This window comes from Osmerus eperlanus, chromosome 5, assembly GCF_963692335.1.
Source record: "Osmerus eperlanus chromosome 5, fOsmEpe2.1, whole genome shotgun sequence".
Classification (NCBI taxonomy): Eukaryota; Metazoa; Chordata; class Actinopteri; order Osmeriformes; family Osmeridae; genus Osmerus; species Osmerus eperlanus.
This window is the reverse complement of record NC_085022.1, coordinates 5,517,369-5,541,982: the sequence shown is the minus strand read 5'-3', so window position 1 is coordinate 5,541,982 and position 24,614 is coordinate 5,517,369. Positions and strand designations below refer to the sequence as shown.

Sequence of the window (24,614 nt, the reverse complement as noted above, 5' to 3'; positions counted from 1 at the left end):
AAGTAGGGTGAAGTGCCTTGCCCAAGGACACAACGTCATTTGGCATGGCTGGGAATCGGACTGGCAACCTTCAGATTACTAGTCCGACTCCCTCACCACTCAGCCATCTGACTCCCGTCAGATGTTCTTACTGTCTGTTCTTACTGACTAACCCATGATCTAGATGTTCTATCACTGTAGCCATGTTCTTTTTGCCTGTTCTCCCTGCATTCCTGTGTCCTTAGCCTGACTTATAATGACATAATTATATGATATCTATTTTTATTATTTTGGAAGAACCACTTTGTTGCCCATCCCGCCTCTGTAGGGGGTACAGGGGCAGGGCCTTCACACTGTACAGAGTCCTTCTTGCCTCCTTAGGGGGTACAGGGGCAGGGCCTCACACTGTACAGAGTCCTTCATCACTCTCTCTTTCTCTCTCTCTCCCTCTCTTTCTGTCCCTCTCTCTTTTTCTATCTCACATCTCTCTGTCTCTCTCTCCTTTCTCTCCTCTCTCTTTCTCTTAGTTTGCACACCTTCCAGGTCTGCATTGAAAAGCACAGCTCTCTCACTCCCCACACGTAGATTTGGAACAATGTTACTCTCCTCCTCTATCGATCTGCCTTCTCTCACTTTTCTACCTTTGAAAACAAGTGATGCTGCGTGTTATGACGAGATGACGCCCAGCTTCGACATTCTTCTCACCTACATGTTCTCTCCTTCGCTCTCCCCCTCCCTCTCCCGGGGTTTTACGTTTCTTTCTGTTCTCCTCTCATAGTGAATGCTTTTCTGTGCTGCTTTCTGCTCCCTCCTCTTTAGTGAATGGTTGTTATCTCATGTGGGATGTTCGTGCTGGAAATACCAATCGAATGTAGTGTTTACATTAAAAGCCACAGTTTTCATGACTTCATCTGGATTCTGCTTGTCTCTCGTTCTTGTAGAGCTTAACTTCGACTCAGATCAGACTCAAGAGATTTTCAGATTTTTTTTATTTGACCCGGTAAAAAGCCCCTGTTCCCTTTCCTGGCTCGCTGGTGTGCCTGCTGCACACCTGGGCAGAGAAGACTCACCTCTAACCCCAATGTGTGGTCAACACGAGACCCCTGACAACCCACCATCATTCAGAAGGCATCCTAAAACCAACCCAACATTAGCAATAGCCTGAGTTGTGGGAGTCAACAAGGAGAATAGAGGAGGAAATGAGAAGAGATGGGAAGAGAAAGGATGAGAGAGAGAGAGAGGGAGAGAGAGGGAGAGGGAGAGAGTGAGGGGGGGAAGATGGGGTCGAGGGGGAAAGATAGAAAGAGAGCGAGAAGGAGAGAGAGAGAGCACCCTGTCTTAACCCTTGTGCTGCCTTCGGGTCACATGACCCAAAGGTTCATAACGAACCATCGTTGTGTTTAACCAATTTTACCCAATACAAAAACAAATAAAAATTATTTTCTTTTAGCCTTCGCAATGTGGGGGTCTGAGACAGCCCAACAGTTAAAAGAAAATGCTTCACTTAGTTTTTGTATGCGGTAAAGTTGTCGCAATACGACGGTGGGTCCCAATGACTGATGGGTCAGAATGACCCGAAAAATGTTAATCCATGAGAAGACTATGAAACCATTAGTTCCGTTCGGAAGCATACAGTTGTCCCAGCTGTGGAGCTCAGGCTCTGATTGGACAGATGCTGAAACTGCAGTCAGGACATTTCTCTCAGAGAGGAAGAGAGAGAGAGGGGGGGGGGGGGGGGAGAGATGGACAGGGAGGACAGGATGGAAAACTTACACAGAGTTATTGAGAAGCTGATTGATCGACCGAGAGTTGGATTAGACTGACAATTGGCAGCTGACTTTCAAACCGACTCTCACAATTGTAGTCGGAAATCCATATCATGACCAGAGGGCCACAAGGCAAGAGGACAAACTGATTAAAAAAACCATGAAGTCAATTATTTCAAACCCAGCTTTCCAGTCTGTAGTGTCTAGTGTTGTCAGTTCTCTAAATGGTGGGTTACTAGGACAGCTATCAGTCTTCCTGTCTCTCACTCTCTCAGAGAACAGTCACACACAGGAGGAGAACCTCCCTCCATCAATGGACAGCTTCACCGATAGTCCGCTCGCCATCTCTCCATCCCCTCTGAGACTTGAAAGAGAGGGAGTGAGAGAGGGGGGTGGATAGAGATGGGTGGTGAGAGAGGCGACGAGGTGGGGAGGGCGGGAGGGAGGGAGGGATAAAGATGAAGGCAGGGGGATTGGCTCCCAAGTACAAGTGGACACTTTGCAAGGGGAGGATCCCAGCGCAGGTAGGTCTAAAAGCCCAGTGAGTGATGGATCAACAGCACCGCCTGCTGGCGGAGGAAAGAACAGCACCATCTCTTCGTCACATTGTAGTGTGATTGAAGCCTACAGCTCCTGTCTGGTGTTGGGTCTGTGTTAGACAGAACCACCAGATCACACAGCACTAACCTTGAAACGTTCCCTGAAAAGCGTGCACACACACAAACAAACAACACACATACAAACAGGGCACACACATAACCATCACACACCAACAAGATATTTATAGCACTCCAGCACACCCTGTCTGTTGCTAGGAGACCGACTGGAGTAGAATTCTAAGGCAAGTGCATGTGCCCCATTCTAGCAGATGTGTGTGTTCCATATAGTCTCCACACCTGGTGTGTGTTAGTGTGTGTTTGTGTCTTCTAACTCATAAATGTCTTGGGTGGTGTACAGCCTGAGAGCAGTTGGATGGCTGTATGGTCTGTGTGTGTGTGCGTGTGTGTGTGTGTGCTCATTTATCTGCCTTGTGTTTCCCCCAGTCTCTCTAGTACCTATTTCTCTCAAGCATGTGGTTGCATTAGGCCTAAGACAAAAATGCACAAATACACTCCACTGGTACACACACAAGCGCAGAATTCTTGTACAAATACAATTCAGGTATGTGTGCATACACACACGTGCATTGTCCTAAGGCCAGTGACAGAGTACAGGAAGTGCTGAGCATGATGTTGGCTCCAGGAAGGTCGGGGCCCAGGAGGGTGTGGTCGCTATGGTAACGGTAGGTGAATCTTAAGAATCTTGAGTTTACTACTTCCTTTGTGGTTTCATCACGGAGGAGACGGGTGTGAGCTGCTCTCACGGTTTCGAGAGAAAGGGATGCGTTGAAATGTCATATCCTGTTCCCGCTAAACTACGCCAAAACATCTAACATTGCGCCAAGAAGAATTAGGGTGAAGTTCAATATTTCGACTTTGATTCAGGCACAGCTTTGTGGTTCCAAACCACTTTCACAAGAAAGAGTGCGTGCGAGAAATTACTGAGATGAATGTTGGGTGGAGAAAAAGATTATCTGCATGAAAGTGTCCATCCGCCAGAGGGAACTAAATTACGGCAGGCTGTATTGAGTGTAAACGTATGTGTGCCTTTTACCGTGCAAGTTTGTAAGTGTGCCAATACGTGTGTCAGTTTATTGTGTTATTTTTTGCTCTCACGCGGAGGATCCCGACAGACAGGCAGACTGCCACCGTCCCGTCGTGTCCCGCCGTCTGACCTCGTCCCGAGACACACCTTAATCTAGACCAGGGGCTCTCCTAGTGGCACCGTTCCAGCTGCAGTTAACGGCGAGTACTCCCGTTTGGTTTTTGTGCTGTGCGTGAGAGCCGAGGAAGCCAGATAGCCAAGGAGATTCGGTAACATAATTTATCACGGCCGGCGCTTGTGCCGCGTGATTCCCAGCCTCTGACGTGGTGCTATGCTCGGTTTGATCACTTCTGATGCCCACTCTAAATTCAGACACACACACACACATAGGCCTACACTCAAAACAACATTTATCCAGTGTGCCAGCTATAGAAAGTTGGTAGGCCACTGATCCCTCATACACAATAGTCAAGTCAAAATACGAATTTCACATTTCATGAGTAACTAAATAAAGTTGTGAAGATTTTTTTTTTTAAAGGCTAAAGTTTTCGTCCTCATCTGACCTGCGCTGTAGAACAGCGTAACTGGACCAAGCCTGCTCTACTTGCAAACCAGCCGCTTGTAGTGCCACAACAGCGTCCCAGATGTGGATCACTCACGCCTGAATAATTCATCTGATTGCACGCCTGTCAGAGGCGTCCTTTCAACGCAGCATGCGTCTTTTTCGTACACCGAGAAAAGTGATTGAGAGATTTTCCGTTGTGCTTCAGAGGTGCACGGTAGTACTGTTGGGTGTGTTTACAGCAGGTTGCTCTTGGAGGTTCCTGCAGAGGCGGCAAGAAGTGTTCAGACACGCAGGGCAGAGACAGGCTGCTTTGAGAGTTGCCAATCCCCAGACTCCCGAAACCATCTCAATCATTAAGCAGATGTCATCTGATCATCATAGATAACAGAAGAAAGACACACAAACACGTATATATTTCTCACACACACACAGACACAGGCTACATCTACACATGCGGAAATGTCTTAAGTCAGCTCTCATGGTTGTCTTCGGTTGATTCTCTTTAATATTTCATACCAGTCAACAATCAGTCTGTTGAAGAGTTGGGAGACTGATGTGACAGCCCACAGGGTCTAGAGCAGAGGAGAACAGTCTAGAGAAACAGCAGTGACCTGGAAAGTAGGTTTCATTAGACATGAAAACAGCCAATCTGGTCCCCCCCCCCCCCCCCACACACACACACACACACACTTTAATCAATAAAATTATATTTAACAGCCGTATCCTCAGTTGTTTAAAAAAGCTGTCCCGTCCACATTTGAAAACAAACCTATTCCGTGGCAGTGACAGAGCTGACATCATCAGAGAAGAGTGACCTCTAGACCTTAGAGACCTTCTAGAACCCACGTCTCCTGCACGCGTACCAAAACCTTTAAAGCAAGAGTTTGGTAGCAAGAGAGAGAAGGGTGTTTGAAGAGTATAAGAGATTTGCACAGACACACAAAAACACACTCTCATCAGACATACAAATGCATGAAGACATATAAACAGTCTCCATCCATCCAAGCATTCCGACTCATACGGATCACACACACTCACGCATACACACGAACACACATGCATAGTGCACACACACCTCGCCAATTCTTGGAGTCATCTGCCAGAACAGATCATGCCCAGTGACCACAGAATATCTTATTAATTAATGTGTGTTAGGTGGTGGTGCTATGAAGGCTCCGTTTGTCTTCTCTTTCTCTCCACTAATATCTCTCTCAATGTATATCTTTCCTCATCCTTGTTTTATGTTCTGAACTGTATGTTACCTATGTGTATAAATGCATGTGCATGCGTGTTATGTAGAGATTAAAAAGACTTCGTACAGTCCTGTGGTAGATTATCAAACCAAGTAAATTGTTTTATTTACTAAGAGAAACGCCCCAGTGTGTGATTAGTGGGTGGAATTATGTCTTTCTGCATCTCAGGCGTGTTATTATACGCCTACCTGCCATTGCATACCCACGCTCATACCGCGGGTACGTAGGAGTGCCAAGAACAATTGGGAGTTTGGGTCATGGAATAGGGTGGAAGTGTGCATGTGGATCTGTTTCTCTCTATTTCACTGTATGCCCCACTATCCAAAAGTCTATTAAAGCTATGTTAAGTTGAGACGCCTGCGCACTTGGTCCCTATAGTGAGTAGAATTGTGAATGGGGGGGAGTATTTGTGGTGTACAGTCAGGAGTCGGACTCGCGGGAGCCAGGAAGTAGTCTCAGACATGCAGCGCAACGGATAAAGTCGAGAGAGCGCCCGTTTGTTGTCAGTGGACGCTGATCACACGCTTCGGGGTGAGAGCGAATAATAGCCAATTGCGAAATTGAGCTTAGCACAGTGTAGTGGCAGAAAGTGACCATCTTGTAGTTGAGAGATCACGACCCGACTTTTTGACAATAAGGTACATATCGCATAAAGACTTTGGGACACACTCTTCTGAAAAGACGCGGAAGGAGTTGAAAACGGGACTACTGTCTAACAGCAAAAGCTTCTCTCGTTTAGAAACATTTAAAGTAAAAGAAAAATAGCTCAGACATCCTTCAAGATGCCTCGGGTCGTCCCGGATCAGCGGAGCAAGTTTGAAAACGAAGAGTTCTTCAGGAAACTCAGTCGCGAGTGCGAGGTAAATTCTTTTAGGTTTCGATGAATAAACTGGTGGCGGAAACAAAGTAACTCATAAAGCAGAAATGAACGTCGAGTCAGGAAAGCGTCTCAGTTCTAAAGATACAGGCCGAAATGGCTATCTAAAATTAGTTTACTAATATTAAATGCATAATCTGTGGTAGGCTATGTAATATCATGTGTTCCGAGTTATTCATAAATCTCACGTTTAAATATTACAAATTGTTCTTAATCTTGATGTGGAGGTCTTAGGCTTGTCCATCATATGACTGAGACGATGGCTCTCCTTGTGTAAAACTATGCTGATTTCACAAGATGTTTCATCTTTCCATTCTTTATGGAAATAAAATATTGCACCTCATGGTTCTAAGGTTTCATTGTTGCCCAGTTTTTAACCTCTCAATCAAATCAATAGCGCGAGATTCGGATTAGGGGGTCGAATTTATTTCCCTATATCATCGGACATAAAGCCCAGTAGGCTATTCAGGATTCCTAATTTTGTTTCTTTCTCAAACTGTTTTTCCCTAACGCTTTGAGTCCTCTGTACTTTTCAGATCAAATATACCGGGTTCCGAGACCGACCTCACGAGGAGAGACAGGCCCGGTTCCAGAACGCTTGCAGAGACGGACGCTCAGAGATAGTGAGTTCTATATTTCGCATTATACATTTTATTTTAAATAACAAGACATTATCAGCTATTGTCCATGACCCTGGGATTTCAGACACAAACATCCAACGTGCTTTCTATAATTATAGTCTAGACAGTCATTGCCTGTCAGCCAAAATTAAAAATGTTTTTCTTCCTTTCGAAACCAAAGTTATTGTTAAAATGGTTAGAGAGAAGACTGAATGCATTCTAGGTCACAGTTCATGCTTTAGGCCTACAGGTATGCTTTTCAAGTACCGAGAAAAAAATCTCTGCTGCAGTCCAAAATCTTGTGAAAATGGGCACAGTCCAGGGGCGATTCTAGGATTAGACCTTTAGGGGGCTCAGCCCCCAATGAGAATGTGATTTGTTCTTAATCTGTGCCATGAAATTAACTACCTACTTCTTCTCCTTTGGTTTTACTGGCAGACTACCAACGTTAAAGGTGAATGGTGACAATGGATATTAAACCTGTTTAAAGCCCTTTGATCCTGTAATTGTTTGTCATCTGTCACTAACAGACACGTTTGCGAGCACTAAAACTTATTTAAGATATTTAATAATTTTTAATAATTAATTTTTATTTTTATTTTTTTATTATTATTTTTAGGGGTGCTGAGATTAAATTTAGGGGTGCTTGAGCACGCCTAAAAAGAGTCTAAAATCGTCACTGGCACAGTCATAACGGATTCCCGTGGCTATGGGCATGCTCGTGCTTCCACCTTTTTACTCATTTGAGTTCACCCACATGCCGTCTTACGGATGGATTAATAAGGCCTGGCATAGTATGCATTAAAGCTGTTGGTAGAGACATTGCATCTGACATACCATGATGTCAGTTGGGAATTTATGTTTTCTTCTGTCTGTTCATATTCAGTGTGTGTGTGTGTGCTGCTTTTATCAATTCATTTAAAAGGAAATATAGTCAACACATATGTTTTTAATTTCTACAATAATAAAAAATTATCGAACATTAGTTAAAACATCCAATACAGTATCAGGTCTCTCCGATCTTTATTAAATATATGCTGTGATCAAGTACAGTAGGAGCTTGCTGTCTTTTCTCTCTCTGTCCAGGGTTCCTCAGTTGTATATACATGCAACCAGGTTTGCCTGAGTTCCGCTGTTTGTAGCTCAGTTGTTTAAGATGTTAGTCAGGCAGTAAATTCCACAGCATTCCGGCCAGAAGAGTGGATTCAGAAGACCAGGATGGAGAGAGAGACAAAGTCTGATTCAATAAGTAGTTTGATAAATGAAGCCTAATTCATCCTAAATCATCTAGACTGGTTGTCATTAGAGCAGGATCTCCCTCTAACTAGTATTGATTTTTCAGATTTTACCCATTTCTGCAGCCCCCCCCCTCTCTTTTTGTCTCTTTCTCTTCCCCCTTTTCTCTTTCCCTATCTCTCTCTCTCTTTCTCTCTTTCTCTCTTTATTTCTCTCTGAGTCACTCTGTCTCCCTCCAAAGCAAACTCTCTGTCGCCCTGCAGTCGGCTAGCAGAGAACGTTGGTAAAAGAGAATCAGATGTGTGTAACTCAATACTTCTATATGAGAAAACGATGACAGTGGTGTTTCTCTCCATTTTGGCAGCAGGGCTGTGCTAGACTAGACTAGACTCAACGGAAGGCACTGGGCTAGGCACCTTGAACGTCATGTAGCCTACCAGCAGATTACCTCTGTGTTGTGTACGTAAAACTGTAAAAACTGCCGTATATTTGACGCATAACTGCACACGTTTGTGAGCATCCAACCTAAAAATACGGCCCGGTCTCCACGCTCCTGCCCCTCTGATGGTGGGCAGAGATGATGTGCTGCATAATTGATACCTTCCCCCAGCCCCGGCAGCTCTCTGATGCACTTTGTATTGATTGTCTCTCCTCTAAAAGGCCTTTGTGGCGACGGGCACCAACCTCTCCCTGCAGTTCTTCCCTGCCAGCCTCCACGGAGACCAGCGGCAGGCGCCCACGCGAGAGTACGTCGACTTTGAGAGAGAGACGGGAAAGGTAAGTGGGAGAAACCGCCCAAACCCCGCCATCTCGCCACGTCTCCCACGACTCCCCCTCTCCTCTTCCATCCATCCATCCATCCATCCCCTCCTCACCCTCCCTTCTCTATTTCTCCTTTTTCTCTCTTGGCTCCCGACCATTTTTGGATGGGTAATTCAATCCACACTTACAGACCTCGGCGTACTTCTCTCAGCTCTGCCCCTGACTCCTGACAGTACAGATAGGTACTGCTCCATGGGGCTGCATGTCGCAAACACAGCGACGCACGCCTCTAACTCCCTAGCCTGAGCCCCATCACCCTCCCTCCACAGCTCTCCAAGTCTCAGTAGCGTGTCAAGCCAAAATGCTTGAAAAAAATGGTATAAAAAATGACGAAAAGACGAAACCAAAATGTTCTCAACATTGCACTTTCATACCGCGAAACGAATACAGAATGATTTTAAGTAAGACAACGTTTGTGTCAAATCTCATGGGTGCCTAAGAAGTTTGCACAGCGCTGTAGATGGCTGGGAGAGGGAGACACAGGGGCCAAGAGAGAGGGGGGCCGTCTCAGAAGTGAAGTGGAGGGGTTGGGAGCGCGAAAGGAGAGACAGAGAGAAGCCATAATTATATGTCATTGCTTCACATGCGAGGAGAACCAGGCAGAAGCTCCAGCTGCAGCGCGCCCAGCACCACACCCTCCCCCTGAAGCAGCTCACCAATGTTCCCTCGTGTTTCCTTTGTGAAAACACACACACACACAAACTATGACATGGAGGGTGAGCAGATGGATAACAGGTCCTGTGATCATGTCTGCCTGTAGGCATGTTGTTAGCATGTTTTAGCCATGTTGTGTGTTAGTGTGTTTTAGCCATGATGTTTGTATGAACCCGGACCCAGAATCCATGTTAGAACCAGTGCTGACGTGTCCAGACTGTTTTGTTGACCGTTCTGGCATGTTGCTTACTGGACAGAATCGGATGTGACTGTACACATTGATTAACCAACCTAGAAGCCTTCAATAACCTTTACCTATTTTAAAACATGATTAAGGAAAGACCAAATTCGTTCTTATTAACATTTGTTGAATTTAATGAACCTGAATTAATTGGCTATGCAGATCTAGAAGGTGAAACACAAACATTCTTCCAGGATGCCTTGGTTTTCTTGCAGTAATTAAGGTGCAGTTATTGTGGTTAGGCTGGTGTGTGTGTCTCCTGGGAGGCTGGTGTGAGCAGTGTGTGTGTGTGTGTCCTGGGAGGCTGGTGTGAGCAGTGTGTGTGTGTGTGTCCTGGGAGGCTGGTGTGAGCAGGGTGATGTGCCAGACCCACAGTCACGGACGCTGGCTTGCTGAAAGGAGCTCATTAAAAATGCATCCTGGGAAATCGATGGACCTCACAGCCCTTGGGCTGACGGACTAATCTCTGCTCGTTAATTATTCAGACGAGGAGGTGTAGGGGGGAGTGGGGTGGACTCTTCACGGAGCAAGTTTGGGCTGTGTTTGCATGAGAGTAGGAGTCCACACTCGGCATGTGTGTGTGTGTGTGTGTGTGTGAGTGTAACTCTATCCATGGCCACATCAAGAGGAGCGGGCCCTGGTCAATGCAGTTTTAATGAGCTCTGCACTGATGTCACACACACACACACTTGCACAGACACACACATAAAGACACACGCTCACAAAGACACACATACACATAAAGACACACCCTCACACACACACGCACACAAAGACACACATACACATGAACACACACTCATTATTCCATTGTCAAAGCATCTTAAAGAGATGAGAGATGGAATATCAGAGTCTTCCCTGACCTTGACACTCCTTTTCATGCTCTCTCTCTCTCCCCCTCCCTCTCTCCCTCCCTCCCTCTCCCCCTCCCTCCCTCCCTCCCTCCTCTTTCATGTAAAGAAACAAACACTTTAGATCCAGGTGCTTGTAACAAGCGTTAGTTAATAGGTAATGAGGCCTAAGTATGTTAGTAAGTCTTATTAACATATATTCATGTTAATGTGCATCTTAGAAGGACCGTATTACCTATTAACTAATGCAACTAATGCAAGCACATAGATCAAAAGTGTTATCAAGGAAAACAGTGCCAGACCAGAGCAGGGCCAGTTTAAACTTGGCGCCTGAAGGAAGGGCGGGGGGTTGGAGTATGCCCCTCTCCTCCTCTCCCTCCTCCCCCTCCTCCTCCTCCCCCTCCCCTCCTCCTCCCCCTCCCCTCCCTCCTCCTCCCCCTCCTCTCCCTCCTCCTCCCCATCCCCCTCCTCCTCTCCCTGCTCCTCCCCCTCCTCCTCCTCCTCTCCCCCCTCCTCCTCCTCCTCTCCCCCCTCCTCCTCCTCCTCTCCCTCTTCCTCCTCCTAAGTACAGGCTTCCAGTGTCACTACTGGCTAATGGGACCCAGCTGTGGGCAAGGTTAAATTTAGCGGTATATACAAACTAGCACAGTTAACCCTATACAAGCCTAGTCAGTGAGTTCAGCTATTTGAGAAGAGATTGCTCTTTTATCTATTCTTTCTCACCTTGGTTTTCTTCGTCTTGTTAATCTGGAGCTTTGTGTGTGTGTTGTTTTGTGTCAGTTGTGTGTGTTGTTCAGTAGAATGTTGGCAACAAGAGGCCTTGAGTAAGTCTTTGAAAGTGGCACAGAGACAATTTGGAGTCAGAAGACTATATAAATCTTCAGTTTGTCAGTGTGTTCGTGTGTGTTTGCATATAGGAATGTTTGCTTGAGGGCAGAAAGCGCAGCAAATGATTCCATTATAAAGAGACAGCAAACTTAGGCGTCACCACAGGAATTACTCTTTCAGTTTTCTGTTCAAGTTTGTCCTCTTGTTGTGTGTGTTTGCCACACTTGCCATACTGTGTGTGTATGTGTGTGTATCTTTCCAGAGCTCATCTCCATATTCATGAGATCGATGTACAGGGTGGTGCATTTGTGAGCAGCAGTATGGCGCCAGACTGACGTTTAGACCTCAGACACAGAGAGAGAGAGAGAGAGAGAGAGAGAGAGAGAGAGAGAGAGAGACACCAGAAAGTAATCAGGCCAGAGAAAACAGCGAGAGAGAGAGAGAGAGAGAGAGAGAGAGAGAGGCACAGAAACATTTGCTGGCTGCCTGTCTAGGTGACTGGCTTTAGAACACAGTTATTCTTTATTTAGACAGGGGAGACAGATTAAATACACCATGTGAATTGATGGAGTAGTATAGACATGCAACAATAAACAGTCGTATTGACCCCAACTGTTTTTTGGTTTGTTATCTACACCACTTAACAGGCACAGATAAAGTTACTTTTCCAATGCTGGAGTTACCTGTCTACACCAAATACCAAGCAAGTTAAGTAGTAGAAGCCTATTACACACCAAGTGCCACAAATTCAGGATTTTGAGGAAAGTGGCTTCAAAGTTTTCTAACAAGCTTGGAATCGTTGATAGCTGGAAACAGATCCCTGGAGACAGTTTTTAGAGAATTCTGTTAAATAAGCCTATCGCAAATCAGAAACAAACACGTTGACATTTCAAATGAACACACAAAAAACATCAGAAAAACTGCAGGAATACAACGTGAGGGCACAATAGTTATACAGTAGCTTGTCCTGAAGGTATCCAGGAGGATGATGCCTTCACACCAAAAGATGCTCCTCTAGAACAGTAGCCCTCAAAGTTAACCAGCTAAGAGACCAAGGTCTACACACACACACACAGGTCTGGTTTTGATCATCTGTGTGATGGATGAGGAACAGAGTTTCTAGGACTGGAGCTCTGATGGTATGAAGGATTGGGTGTTTGGTGACGGATAGGGGTGTGTTGGTGGTTTGTTGGTGTTTGAGTGTGTGTGTATGTGTCTTCCTGTGTTCCTGTGTTTGATGACGAGCAAGGCCAGTTAAGTAGCAAGAAGCAGAGTTCCTATACTCCCGCTTCACCCTCAACGGAAGCCCCTTCAAGAGCACATGACTTGTCAGTGACATCATGAAAGCCATATACTAATAGGTTCCTTCTGTGTGTGTGTGGGTGTGACAGTCCTGGTTTGAAGTGTGTGTGAGCGTTGTTTGTGTCCTTGGTTGGACCATGGTGTACAGTCTGGAAGCATGCTGCTTGGTGGTACGGAGGGATGTTATCAGTGGAATGTTGCTGTGCCTTTGGTCACAGCAGCTCCTCCTCATCTCTCAGGATTGACCAACATTAGTCAATCACTCCTACACGTCTCTCTCTTTCTATCTCTCTCTCCCTTTCTCTGTCTGTCCAATAGGGCATCATGTAGTGCTTCCAGCTTTCTGGCCCTCTGAGTGGCCTCTCCCCTGGGTAAGCTGGAAAAGACATAGGAGGGCCTCCTCTCCTTAACCTGAATCAACAGATGGTTTGTCACACATAACCATCTGGGAAGTCGTCCTTGGAAACAGTTTGAAAAAGGACAGGCACTTTCAAAAAATACTTGGCAGGTGATTGGATGAACCATCTGTCTACCACGGGCTAACTTCAATCATCTGTAGCTGTCAGTAGTTCCTCATAGGATGCTGATTGGTCGGAACCGCTGTGGTTCCGCCAGGGACTGGAGAGGAAAGATAGGGAGTGTGAAATACAGCATGTGGTTGTCACCTGCATTCCTGGTCTCCAGTTCCAGGAAACCTCTTGTCTTCCTGTCAGAACCTCCCCTCTTCCTGTCCACAGACCCGAGCGAGGGCGACCCCTTGGACTGGATGTCAGGCAGGGCTGGGTGCCGAGCTGCTCACCAAATCCCCTCTCCTAACGACTGCATGGTGGTGTGGGGGGATATCTGTCCCAGGACTGACAATGTGGTGCAGAGATAGAGAATAACATTTCAAGGGTTTGCTTTTTCAACGACTACTATGTATGTGCCTGAGAACCTAGTCCCTGAAGATTCCGTTCAGCTCTCTAGAGGCTCTGTATTTAGGCTTTTCTTCCTGGGAAATCCTCCTTCCTTCTCGTGATTTAAAAACAACGACTGTGACGTCAGTGACGCAGTTTGGGGTGACTGCTAACCTGGAGCACACATCCATGTATGTGGAGCGAATCCTCAGCTGAACCCAAGGCCCTGTGGTTAGAGAGGTCAGTGGGGCAGGGAAGCACCATACAAAGACACAGGTGGTAGCTTGATGGAGGCTCCAACCACAGCGGAACGGTTTGGGAGGATAGAGGGTGGGGGGAGGGCAGGGCAGGGAAATTCTGAGCACGGGGGGGGGGGGGGGGGGGGGCTCCAGGTGACAGGAGTCAGCAGTGTCTTTTCGGGAGGGGGGGTCTCAGGGGGGACACCCTGAGGGGGTATCTGCAGAGCTGGGGGTGTAGGAGGGAGGGATGAGCGTTAATACCCACCCTCTCCCTTTGTCTCTGACCGGCGGCAGGTGGTGTGGGAGGTGTGTGTGTGTGTGTGTGTGTGTGTGAGGGCGTGTTTGACAATAGACTAGACATTACCTGGCATCCACCCTCTGAAGCGTGTCCTTCCTCAACCCGCTGCTTTGCCTCTGAAAGAACCTCTGCACCTGTCCACACCTGCTCCGCCCTGTAACATCACACCCACGACAAGAGAGCACTCTGCTGCCTCCATCCAGCCTCCACCCTGCCTCCACCCTGCCTCCACCCTGCCTCCACCCTGACCCCACCCAGCCTCCACCCTGCCTCCATCCAGCCTCCACCCTGCCTCCACCCTGACCCCACCCAGCCTCCACCCTGCCTCCATCCAGCCTCCACCCTGCCGCCCCGTCAGGGAAAGATGGAGGGATGGGGGGGGGGGAGAGGGGGACTGTCAGGGAAGAAACAAGATACACAGACAAAACGGGAGATACAGGAAGTGAGAGAGATAAAGATAGAGGAGACGAAGTAGGCATGTCGCGATACAGGAAGAGAGGATGAGAAGTAAGATGAAGGGGAGGAGAGGTCTCCGGGAGAGGAAGTCCCCCACACAGACACATGCATCTGTACCAGTCATGGAGAGGGAGTCCTTCACACTGGAAACCCTGTAGTCGAGCTTCTTTAGGGCACAAACACACACACGGAGGCTGTGAATGTGCACCCTGTGTGTGCCAGGGCGAGGGGCACTGGAGTGGGTGTGCAGGGGAGGGGGGTGGCACCGGGCCAGTTATGGGGGTGGACATGAGTGTGTTGGGCCACTTCCTGTTGGTGGCTGGACTGCCTGAGGGGCTGGGGGAGGCTGAGTCATTGGGGGGGGGGGGGGGGGGGCTGCACAGAAGGGACAGCTGTTAGGTCTGTCTGTCTGTTTGAAGTGTAAACTTCATGCCCAAGGCAAATGACTGGGAGGGAGGGAGGGTAAGAGAGAAAGAGGGAGAGTAAGAGAGAGAGGGGGAGAGAGAGAAAGGAGGCGAGAGGGAGAGAGACAGGGAGAGAGACTATGACAGTCATGCTAATAAAGCTAAATTGAATTGAAATTAAATTGAGAGAGAGAGAGAGAGAGAGAGAGAGAGAGAGAGAGAGAGAGAGAGAGAGAGAGAGAGAGAGAGAGAGGGAGTAAGAAAGAGAAGGAGAGAGAGAGACAGGGAGAGAGATGGAGAGTAAGAGAGAGAGAGGGAGAGTAAGAGAGAGAGAGAGAGAGAGAGTAAGAGAGAGAGCTCATTCCTTAGAGGTTTCTGACTAACAAACATACTCTGACACACACGCTTACACATCCACATGCAATCTGAAACACAGGCATACACATCCGTACACACTAACTCATACACACACGTACACACTAACTTATACACACACGTACACACTAACTTATACACACACGTACACACTAACTCATACACACACATACACACTAACTCATACACACACATACACACTAATTGGTAATTGCATAATTACTATGCAAAATCAGTGGATGCCTGTCTCCCTTTCTCTAATACACACACTCACACACACACACTCACTCACTCACTCACTCACTCACTCACACACACACACATCCACACACACACTCACACACACACTCACTCACACACACACTCACTCTCCCACACACACACACACACACACACTCACTCACACACACACACACACACACACTCACTCACACACACACACACACACACACACACACACACACACACACACACACACACACTCACTCACATCCACACTAGCTGACATCAACAAGGTCTGTGAATACAATGGTCTTCTTTGTGAGCATTCTAGCACTTTCTGCCCCCTGAGTTTGGACCAACAGCTCGTCTCTCCGCCTCACAAACACGCACTCACAGACACAAACATATACACACACACTCCTCCTCTTTGAATCTCCTCAAGTGTTTGTGTTTGACTCTGACAGCTCCCAGATCTGCTGTAAAGAGCCTGGCATGCGTCGAAATGAAGAGTCATGTGCCAAAGTGCCCTTACGTGTGTGTGTGTGTATGTATGTATGTGTATGTGGGTACCTGCCAAGCAAAGTGAGGCTCCAATACCAGTCTCTACTCAACTCTATGCATCCTGGTCTCTTTCATTATCTTTCCTCTCAGACAGATTGTGTAGCCCTTAAATGCATGGTGGCCATCTTTACTAAAGTTCACAACAGAAATCCTGCCTGTGGTGCTGGCATGTTATTTCCTGTTTGGGTGAGGTGACAGTTGAATGCGAGGCCTATAGACCACTTCAGTCCAGGTCCTTGTACCTGGGACTAAATAGCCACCCTAGCACAAGACTTTGTCGTAAATTGAGTGGAATACTTTGGCTGAAACCCTGCTGTCATGTACTGGTGTGTGTGACTGTGTGTCTGCAGCGTCAGTGAGATGACTTCCACATATGTGAGCCCCCACAGTGTTTCAGAACTCTGCTAGAAGAAGGAAAATATGGAGGGAGCTCAGCAACAGCCTAACCACAGACTTCCTCCGCTGCCTCCACACACACACACACACACACACACTCACACACCCCAGTGACTGACACACGCACACATACATGTACACACTCGCACACACACTCACCCCAGTGACTGACACACACTCACACACACTCTCACACACCCCAGTGACTGACACACATACACTCACAGACTAGGCGCCCTAGCCTCATTGCATTCTGGGTAATCTTGGGCTTGGCCAACTCATAAATGAAGCCCCTGTGTGAGGCTGTCTAGAAATAGCCTGCTCAGAAACACTGTTGCACGGCCCTGGTCTGGGCCCAGACAGGTACACCAGCTCACCACAATCCACATATTACACAGCAGTGTGTGTGTTCATGTTTTACATACTAATTGAATACTGATCATTTGTTTACTCTGGTATAAATGCTGTGTTACCCGGGCGCCCTGGTATCTCACCGGGCAGAGGGCGTAGTACCATGTGGTCTAAGGTCTTACCGCCGGGGCCTGGTGTGCTGAACTAGCAAGAGACTGCAGTAAAGTTGAGTTTCTCATCTATATGCTTGTTTGGCTCTGGAACAACCAAAACTGTGAGTTTATCCCCCTGAGCTAATGAATATTCCTTATGAGAAAGCGGAGGAGTCTGGGTAACTGTTATTGATGGCAGGGAGGTCTGTTTCAGCCTGCAGTGTTTAGGTTGGAAATGGCTGGACATGGGAAAACAACATACTTAAAGTAAATGTATTAAAAACACTCCCATTCTGTTGGTTTGAACCTGGTTAGCCAAGCTCTATCAATGATCAGAAGCACTGATGTACTGGTAAGTTTAGTTGCTTGGTAAGGCTAGTAGCTAGTAAGGCTAGTAGCTAGTAAGGCTAATGGTTTGGTTGGAGGAAGGAAGAGAGTCACAGAGGAATTTTCTCTGTGAGTGAACAGAAGCATGTCCTTGTTTAGGTTGGAGAGGATATCGCACAGGCCTCTCTCTCTCTCTGCCAGCCACGAACTGTAACAGATGTTTAACCACCACTTCTTTCATATCGAAGTCAGTGTGTGTGTTTAGGCATGCGTAGGACAGACGCTATAAGGCACACCATGGTTTAGCTTTTCACACTAATCAGACATGGAACCATGGACTCTCTTATTAAATCTCCTCTCCTTTTCTCCTCCTCCTCCTTCTCCTCCTCCTCCTGTACATCACACTTTTTGAAAATGGAAAATCAACCCCCTCACCCACTTTTATTAAGAAATCCTATTTCACAGTTATTAAAAATAGGTGTCCCACCCACATTTGAAAACAAAACTACGCCTCTGACACACACACACACACACACACACCACACACACACACTCTCTCAACTCTGGGCCAAACGCCTTTGTGACTTGTGCCTTTGGTTGTGGACCCCGTGAAGCATTCTTAGCTGTGTGGTGTCCTGCTGCAGGTTTACCTGAAGGCTCCGATGATCCTGAACGGAGTGTGTGTCATCTGGCGGGGCTGGATTGACCTGCAGCGCCTGGACGGGATGGGCTGTCTGGAGTATGACGACGAGAGAGCACAGGTAACGGCCGCACGCGCTCACAAGCACACCTTCAGAGACCTCTGCACAAGGTCCGCTCGTCACTGTACACGAGGTTCTCCATTGACTCGTTTGGGTAAATACTGGTTAAAATATTCTATGTTATATACAGTACTCTGTCAAAGTCTTTTTTTAAGAAAAGCTCAAATGCTTTCAGAAAGAAGGAAATGAAAAGACTAAACAACATTTTTCTCAACATTGCACTTTTATACTGCCGCACTAATACAGAAGAAATAATATTGATATTTAAGTGAAAGTTCATGTGCAAAACACTTTTGCACAGTACTATACAGCATATATGGTTAAAGAAAAGAAAAACAGACTGACCTGCCGTTCTCTCGTGTGTTTGTTCAGCATGAGGATGCCCTGGCCCAAGCCGCATTTGAGGAGGCCCGGAGGAGAACCAGAGACTTTGAGGACCGGGACCGCTCTCACCGGGAGGACCTGGAGGTGAGACTCCCTGGCTGGGCTGGAGAGTTGGGGCAGAGGGGGTCAGGAAAGGCTAGTGTATCCGGGGCTGAAGCTGTTTTCTGTTTCACGTAAGCTTGGGGATGGGGCAGGATACAGGGCGGCTGGGGCCCAGGTCCCAGAGCACGAGTTGGGACTGTGTTCTGGGTCTGTGGTAACTTTGGGCTGGGCCTTGGGGGCTAGATAGGTCTATAAGACAAGATAATATAACTGCTGGGGACTGGGGGTCTTGCGTGGTTGTGTGTGAGGTCCTCTGTGCTTTTGTTATCTGGGTTTAGTGCATGAAGAGTCTGTCCATGATTTTGAAAGAATAACCAATATTACTGATTCTCTGATTGACTCTAAGATGAAAACCAAATTGTGTTTTTTTAGGACCCTGTGGCATCAAAAATCTGGGACTGATGACACCCTCTCCAACCAGGGTCTGTCTTCTTCTCTATATCACCCTCTCATGCACTAAACCATGTGTGTGTGAACGGGCATGTGTGTGTGTGTGTGTGTACGTCTGCATTTGTGTGAATATGTGTTAGTGTTGGTGAATGAAAGTCTACCTGAAGGCATGTGCATGTTTGCTCGTGTATGCATGGTAACAGAAAGAGGAATCAGTATAAGAGAGTTACTGTAATTGTATATGTGGGATGTATTCCATAATAGAGATGTGAGAAAGCTCCCTGGTCTACATGACATACCCCTCTCCTCTCCTCTTCTCTCCTCTCCTCTTCTCTCCTCTTCTCTCCTCTCCTCCCTTGTCCCCTCCTTCCTGCTCCTCTCCTCTCCTCCTCTCCTCCCCTCCTCCTCTCCCTTCTCTTCTCTTCTACCCTGGAGCAGCACAGCAAAGACTGCTGGGACAGATCTGCCCATTTTGGTAGCATATGATCCGGCGAGAGGGGGAGAGAGAGAGAGGGAGAGAGAGAGAGAGAGAGAGAGAGAGAGAGAGAGAGAGAGAGAGAGAGAGAGAGAGAGAGAGAGAGAGAGAGAGAGAGAGAGAGAGAGGGAGGGAGAAAAATAAAGAAAAGATAGATATCCCCTGCAGCTCTCTAGGGAAGAAAGACCTTCTTTTCGATGTATATCAGTAAGGCAATGCTGTCAAGATGCTTTAGGCACTGCTTTGAATCTTTTCACACTCAGATATATTTGACAAGAGCCAGTGGGATATTTTCCTCAAACAGTGTGTGTGTGTGTGTGTGTTTGTATGTCTGTGTCCATCCGTTTGAACTCACACACACAGGGACTGTGGTGGTAACTTGAAACCCTGTAATTATTCTCATAAGTTGTGACTGCTTTTCCATGGCAGCTAGTCCCATACAGCAGAGAGGGACGATTGCTCAGGAGGAACATCTACAGGCATTTGCTATTCTACAATGCTAGCGCTTTGAGTACAAGAAAGGAGCATTACAAATAAAATGTATTATTATTATTAATACTCCAGACAGTGGACTATAGCTACTCTCACACAAGGTATTTCTGTAGTCTAAACATGCTTTCATCACACACACACTCACACACACTTATTACTGACACTCAGTATGTCAGTCTAGTTGTAGTGGGGACCATCAGTATAGTCTGTCTGTAGAAGGCAGGATTCCCAAAGGGTCTGCACCCCTGCTATTAAAGTTCAGAATTCACAGCCTCATCCAACCAAGTGGTCATCGCCAGTTCAGTGTGTGGGTGTGTGTGTGTGTGTGTCCTGTTATGTATGCTAGACTGCTCAGAGCAGATGGTGATGGATGATGGATGGAGTAGAGATGGATGGAGAAGAAAATGTTGGTTGTTTTTGTCATTACGCTGCATACAGGACCTATGTCCTGGTAGTGAAATTAGTAATATCTCATTAGTATTGATCTGTACCCCTCCTCCGCCTCCCCCCAAGTCTGGCCTGCCTGATGTCTGCTGTATTGACCTGCGGTTTACTGTAGCTAGCAGCCAGAGTAGGCCAAGAAGCAGGCTCTGACAGCAGGATCAATACTAAGGCCTTCCTGTCAGAACCATGACCCATGATCCAACACAGGCCTGGGTGTGGTCCTTGATAGAACACCTCTCTGTCCTGAATCTGGACCAGACCTTGCTTTAACAGTAGTGCTTGGTCATAGCATGTTCCACTCTTGTGTCGTGTGTGTGGGTCTTCAGGGTTGTCCCTGCAGCCTTCACTTGTTTCTTACATGCGACAGGATTACCTCACTCCAACTCAAGGGTACTGAACCACTGTCCCCGGGTGTTCATGGGTGTATGTGTGTGCATGCATGTATGTGTTTGGGATGTCTTAGGTTTGTGCTTGTGTGTGTGTGTGTGTTTGTGCTTGTGTGTGTGTGCGTGTATGTTTGTGTGTGTGCTCACATGTGCCTAAGCATGACCTCATGTCTGTTTGAGACTCTTATGGAATGGCTCGTACTAGTGTGTCTTGTGTGAGTTGGCTAGACTACAACAGCATCACAGACCTCGAAGCTGCTATTATGATGAATCACATGGATGACGACTACAGGCCATTTAAGCTGAGCAACTTGTTCTCAGATCCATCTATCTGTGTCCGTCTGCCTGGCAGTCTGTCTCTGTGTGTGTGTGAGAGAGATTTAGATGCAGACACATAAACAGAGGTATCTGTGACAGACAGGCCAGTCATCCAGTATTTATAAAGTGTGTTATGTTGAAGACTTCCCTCCTGTCTAATGGCTGTCTGCCTCTCAACCCAGAATAACTACAGCTGTTTATATCCTGCTGCCCAGGACAGCTCTCTGTCGCTCTCTAGTGGGCAACATCGTTCTTCTGTCACTGTTGCCTACCAGTGGAAAAAAACATGATAATAATATATAGAGACTCCACAGAATATAAGCATTTTCAAACATGAATTATATTCATCCTGTTTTCTCTCTTTGCTTCCCCCTTCTGTTCTCCCTCCACCCACCCTCTTCTTTCTCTTTCTCTCTTCTCCCTCATTCAAACCTTCCTCTTCTCCCTCTCCCTTCTCCCCTCCCTCTCTCCTCCTCTCTCCCTCCTCTCTCTCTTCTTCCTCCTCTCTCCCTCCTCCTCTCTCCCTCCCCGTCTTCTCCCCCTCCTCTCTCTCTTCTTCCTCCTCTCTCCCTCCCCCTCCTCTCCCCCTCCTCTCTCTCTTCTTCCTCCTCTCTCCCTCCTCCTCTCTCCCTCCCCCTCCTCTCCCCCTCCTCTCTCTCTTCTTCCTCCTCTCTCTCTCCCCCTCCTCCCTCCCCCTCCTCTCTCCCTCCCCCTCCTCTCCCTCCTCCTCTCTCCCTCCTCTCTCTTCTTCCTCCTCTCTCCCTCCTCCCCAGCCCAGGAGGCAGCAGGACAGCTCTGGCTCCAACATGGCCAACGCTGATGACCACAAGATGCGCTAAGATCGAGGGGAGGAAGGGGGAGAAGGAGGGGTCAGGGGTCAGGGACATTGGGATGTGTTCAGAAGAGTAAACTGATTAAAGGTTTGTAGATGGTGACTCTCCTGAACACACATGGTAATAGTCCCTGGCCTAACAACCCCGCCCCCACCCCATACTGCTTCCTGGCTGTCACCTGGAGAGACCAAAGTCTACATTACGGGGGTGGGTAGGGGTGGGGGGTAGTTTTGTTGTGTATTTGTTTTGTTTTTTAACCCTTGTGTTATCTTCGGGTCATTCTGACCCATCAGTCAATGTGAACCAACGTCGTATTGCGACAACTTTACCGCATACAAAAACAAAGTGAAGCATTTTCTTTTAACCGTCGGCTGTCTCAGACCCCCCACATTGCGAAGGTTAAAAGAAAATGCTTTTTATTTGTTTTTGTATTGGGTAAAATTGGGTAAACAAAACGATGGTTCGTTGTGACAGCACAGGGGTTAAGGTGATCAATCCAAATTTGTCTTCCAGGGGGGTTTGCACTATGTGATCAATTCAGTTTAGTGCCCACGTTGTCTGTTTGCATGAACTGAAGCGCCAAGCTAGCTTAACTGTTGCTCCCCTATGCAAGCTGCACCCACAGCTCTCTTCTTCTACAGTGCTTTGAGGTCAGGGATAACTGGGCCATACCATGTCCACGAGCAGAGAGGTGGTCATGAAGAAGGGATCTCGTAATGTAGTGCATTTTTGTATTATCCATAAGTTTAGTCCTTGTAGACATCCGTGTAGTCTTTTACATTTTGTACTCTGTGTTTCTAACCTCTCAAACAAGTATCTATTTTTTTCTATTTTTATTTTACTTCAATCCAACCTTATATCAACACTCAACACACCAGAGATGTACGTGTACAATTACTAGCCTTCGAGTTTCGGAAATTGCAACATCAAATGAATCACCCCGTTCATTCTTACCAATGACGCACTGTAAAATGTATTGGCACTATTGTAATTGTATGGATTGTTTGTGTAAAAGTCATTATGTTTACTTTTTTATGACCTGTCTCTACTGGGTGCAGATACAAGTGTACACGGTTATGCTCTTCCTGGAGACAGGAGTCACTTGAGGCAGACAGACACTTTTCTTTGTTGGTTTGTCTGCATCCACATATGGTCACTGAGCACCCCACACAACTACAGAAGTAACGGTTTGCTTGTAAAGATTAGTCCTCAGTTGTGTGTCAGCAGAAGAAATCCTAGCTTTAGTCTTGTTAACTCAACCCGTGTTGTAGCTGAATGATCATCAAGTTAATCAGTATTTGATTACTTTGGTCTGGGATCAGTTTAGAAAAGGGGGGCGAGTATCTGTTAGGAATACTAACGGGTTGGATGTAGTTACTGCAGGAGTTGGGCATAGTTACTGCAGTCCATTTACAACATCAGCCGTTCGGACTGTAGTTGGAGGTGGAGATAGTGGAGAAGGTGGAGGAGGTAACTATAATAGTTATGGAGTGGTAGCAGAAGCCAGCAGGTGGTTGGGTGTTGAGCAGGTCAGAGATGGAGATGTAGAGGAGGGGGTTTGAAGCAGCAGGTGATTTCAGAGAGGAACAGGGTGGAGATGGGGAAGGGAGGGATGAGGCAGGGCAAGTAGATTCTGGAAAGGTGGTGAATCATTGTGAGGGAGACCGGGAGGTTAAGTTATTGATCTCAAACAGCATGTGGTATCAGACATTTGCGAGTGAGTTGCATACAAGTTAGACACATATCATCGGTAAAGTCACCCTGACCAGAACCAAATTAGTAACAGTCCTTTTGTATGTGTTCTCATTCCTTGTGCCCTGTAGTTTCAAGGGCTGAGCTGTGTGCTCTCTGGTACTCTAGCTTTGTTCATATTTATTGGCCTCCATATTTAAGTGGTACCATTAACTTCCTTCTGTATACTACTTTATCCATGTAGCCAATCTAGGGGCCTATACTATCCCTGTACTTCCTGTTTCCTTACTGTAGGTAGTGCCTATTGCCTTCCCTTCTCTTAATGCTGGCATTAAGGCGAGTTACACACCCAATACATGTTTGCTACACATTTCATTTTTTTAATTAAATGGTTTATTTTTTATTTGTTTTAAGTTATTGATACAGGTTGACACTTTCTGTAGTTTTCATGTGACTATGAAGAATTATGTGTTTCTGTTTGACCGCCTGCCTCAGAGATTTTCCAGGATATCTTGAGTTTTTCTTTTTCTCTGTTTTACGTTTTTGCTTGTATTTCAAAATGGGGGATTACAATCTGAAATGTTATATTTTACATTTTGCAGCATAAACTTGTAAGAATCCTTGTACTTGGCTGTGTCATCATTGTGTGTCATGTTCAACGTAAACATAGTTGATATTAGGTCTCACCACCCTAGACCGTTTAGAACACATTTCATACTAAACGCTTTGCACTCGAGCAGATAGTCTAAAACCAATACAAAATTGACCAAAATTCAACATCGGAAAGCGATTTTTTTTGTTGCAGATGTCTATTTGCTCACCCACTGGTATGCGAGACCTTGTACAGCTAACCTTTTTCACTTTCCCTTTCCAGCTTAAAAACTATTGCAACACAATGACTATGGCCTTTCATTTCGCAACCACTTGACAAACAACTTATAATATACAGAATAGCACTATAAAAATAGATTGGACTACATTGTTGAAGAGAGAGGAACGCCTACCACGCAGTAAGGAACGCC

At 46.7% G+C, this 24,614-nt stretch overlaps 1 protein-coding gene across 3 annotated transcripts; it reads left to right on the top strand.

Moving 5' to 3' along the window:
• Window positions 1-5,509: 5,509 nt before the first annotated feature.
• On the top strand, window positions 5,510-24,218 carry cbfb (core-binding factor subunit beta). 3 transcript variants are annotated; one of them, XM_062461438.1, is made up of 7 exons: window positions 5,533-6,067; window positions 6,621-6,707; window positions 8,601-8,717; window positions 17,960-18,076; window positions 18,449-18,544; window positions 18,935-18,984; window positions 21,846-24,218. In XM_062461438.1, the coding sequence occupies exons 1-6, from the start codon at window positions 5,990-5,992 to the stop codon at window positions 18,962-18,964; spliced, it is 525 nt and encodes a 174-aa protein (XP_062317422.1). In that variant the 5' UTR covers window positions 5,533-5,989; the 3' UTR covers window positions 18,965-18,984; window positions 21,846-24,218. The 3 variants fall into 3 exon arrangements, with proteins under 3 accessions (XP_062317420.1, XP_062317422.1, XP_062317421.1); XM_062461437.1 differs by having other exon boundaries at window positions 5,536-6,067; window positions 21,841-24,218; XM_062461436.1 differs by lacking the exon at window positions 18,935-18,984 and having other exon boundaries at window positions 5,510-6,067; window positions 21,841-24,218.
• The last annotated feature ends 396 nt before the right edge of the window (window positions 24,219-24,614 follow it).

Bases quoted from the DNA above. Each gene is read 5' to 3' on its own strand.
- cbfb (XM_062461436.1), top strand. From the start codon at position 5,990: ATGCCTCGGGTCGTCCCGGATCAGCGGAGCAAGTTTGAAAACGAAGAG. The intron at 6,708-8,600 runs GTGAGTTCTATA...CTCCTCTAAAAG, and splicing joins GAGACGGACGCTCAGAGATA to GCCTTTGTGGCGACGGGCAC. The intron at 18,545-21,840 runs GTGAGACTCCCT...CCTCCTCCCCAG, and splicing joins CTCACCGGGAGGACCTGGAG to CCCAGGAGGCAGCAGGACAG.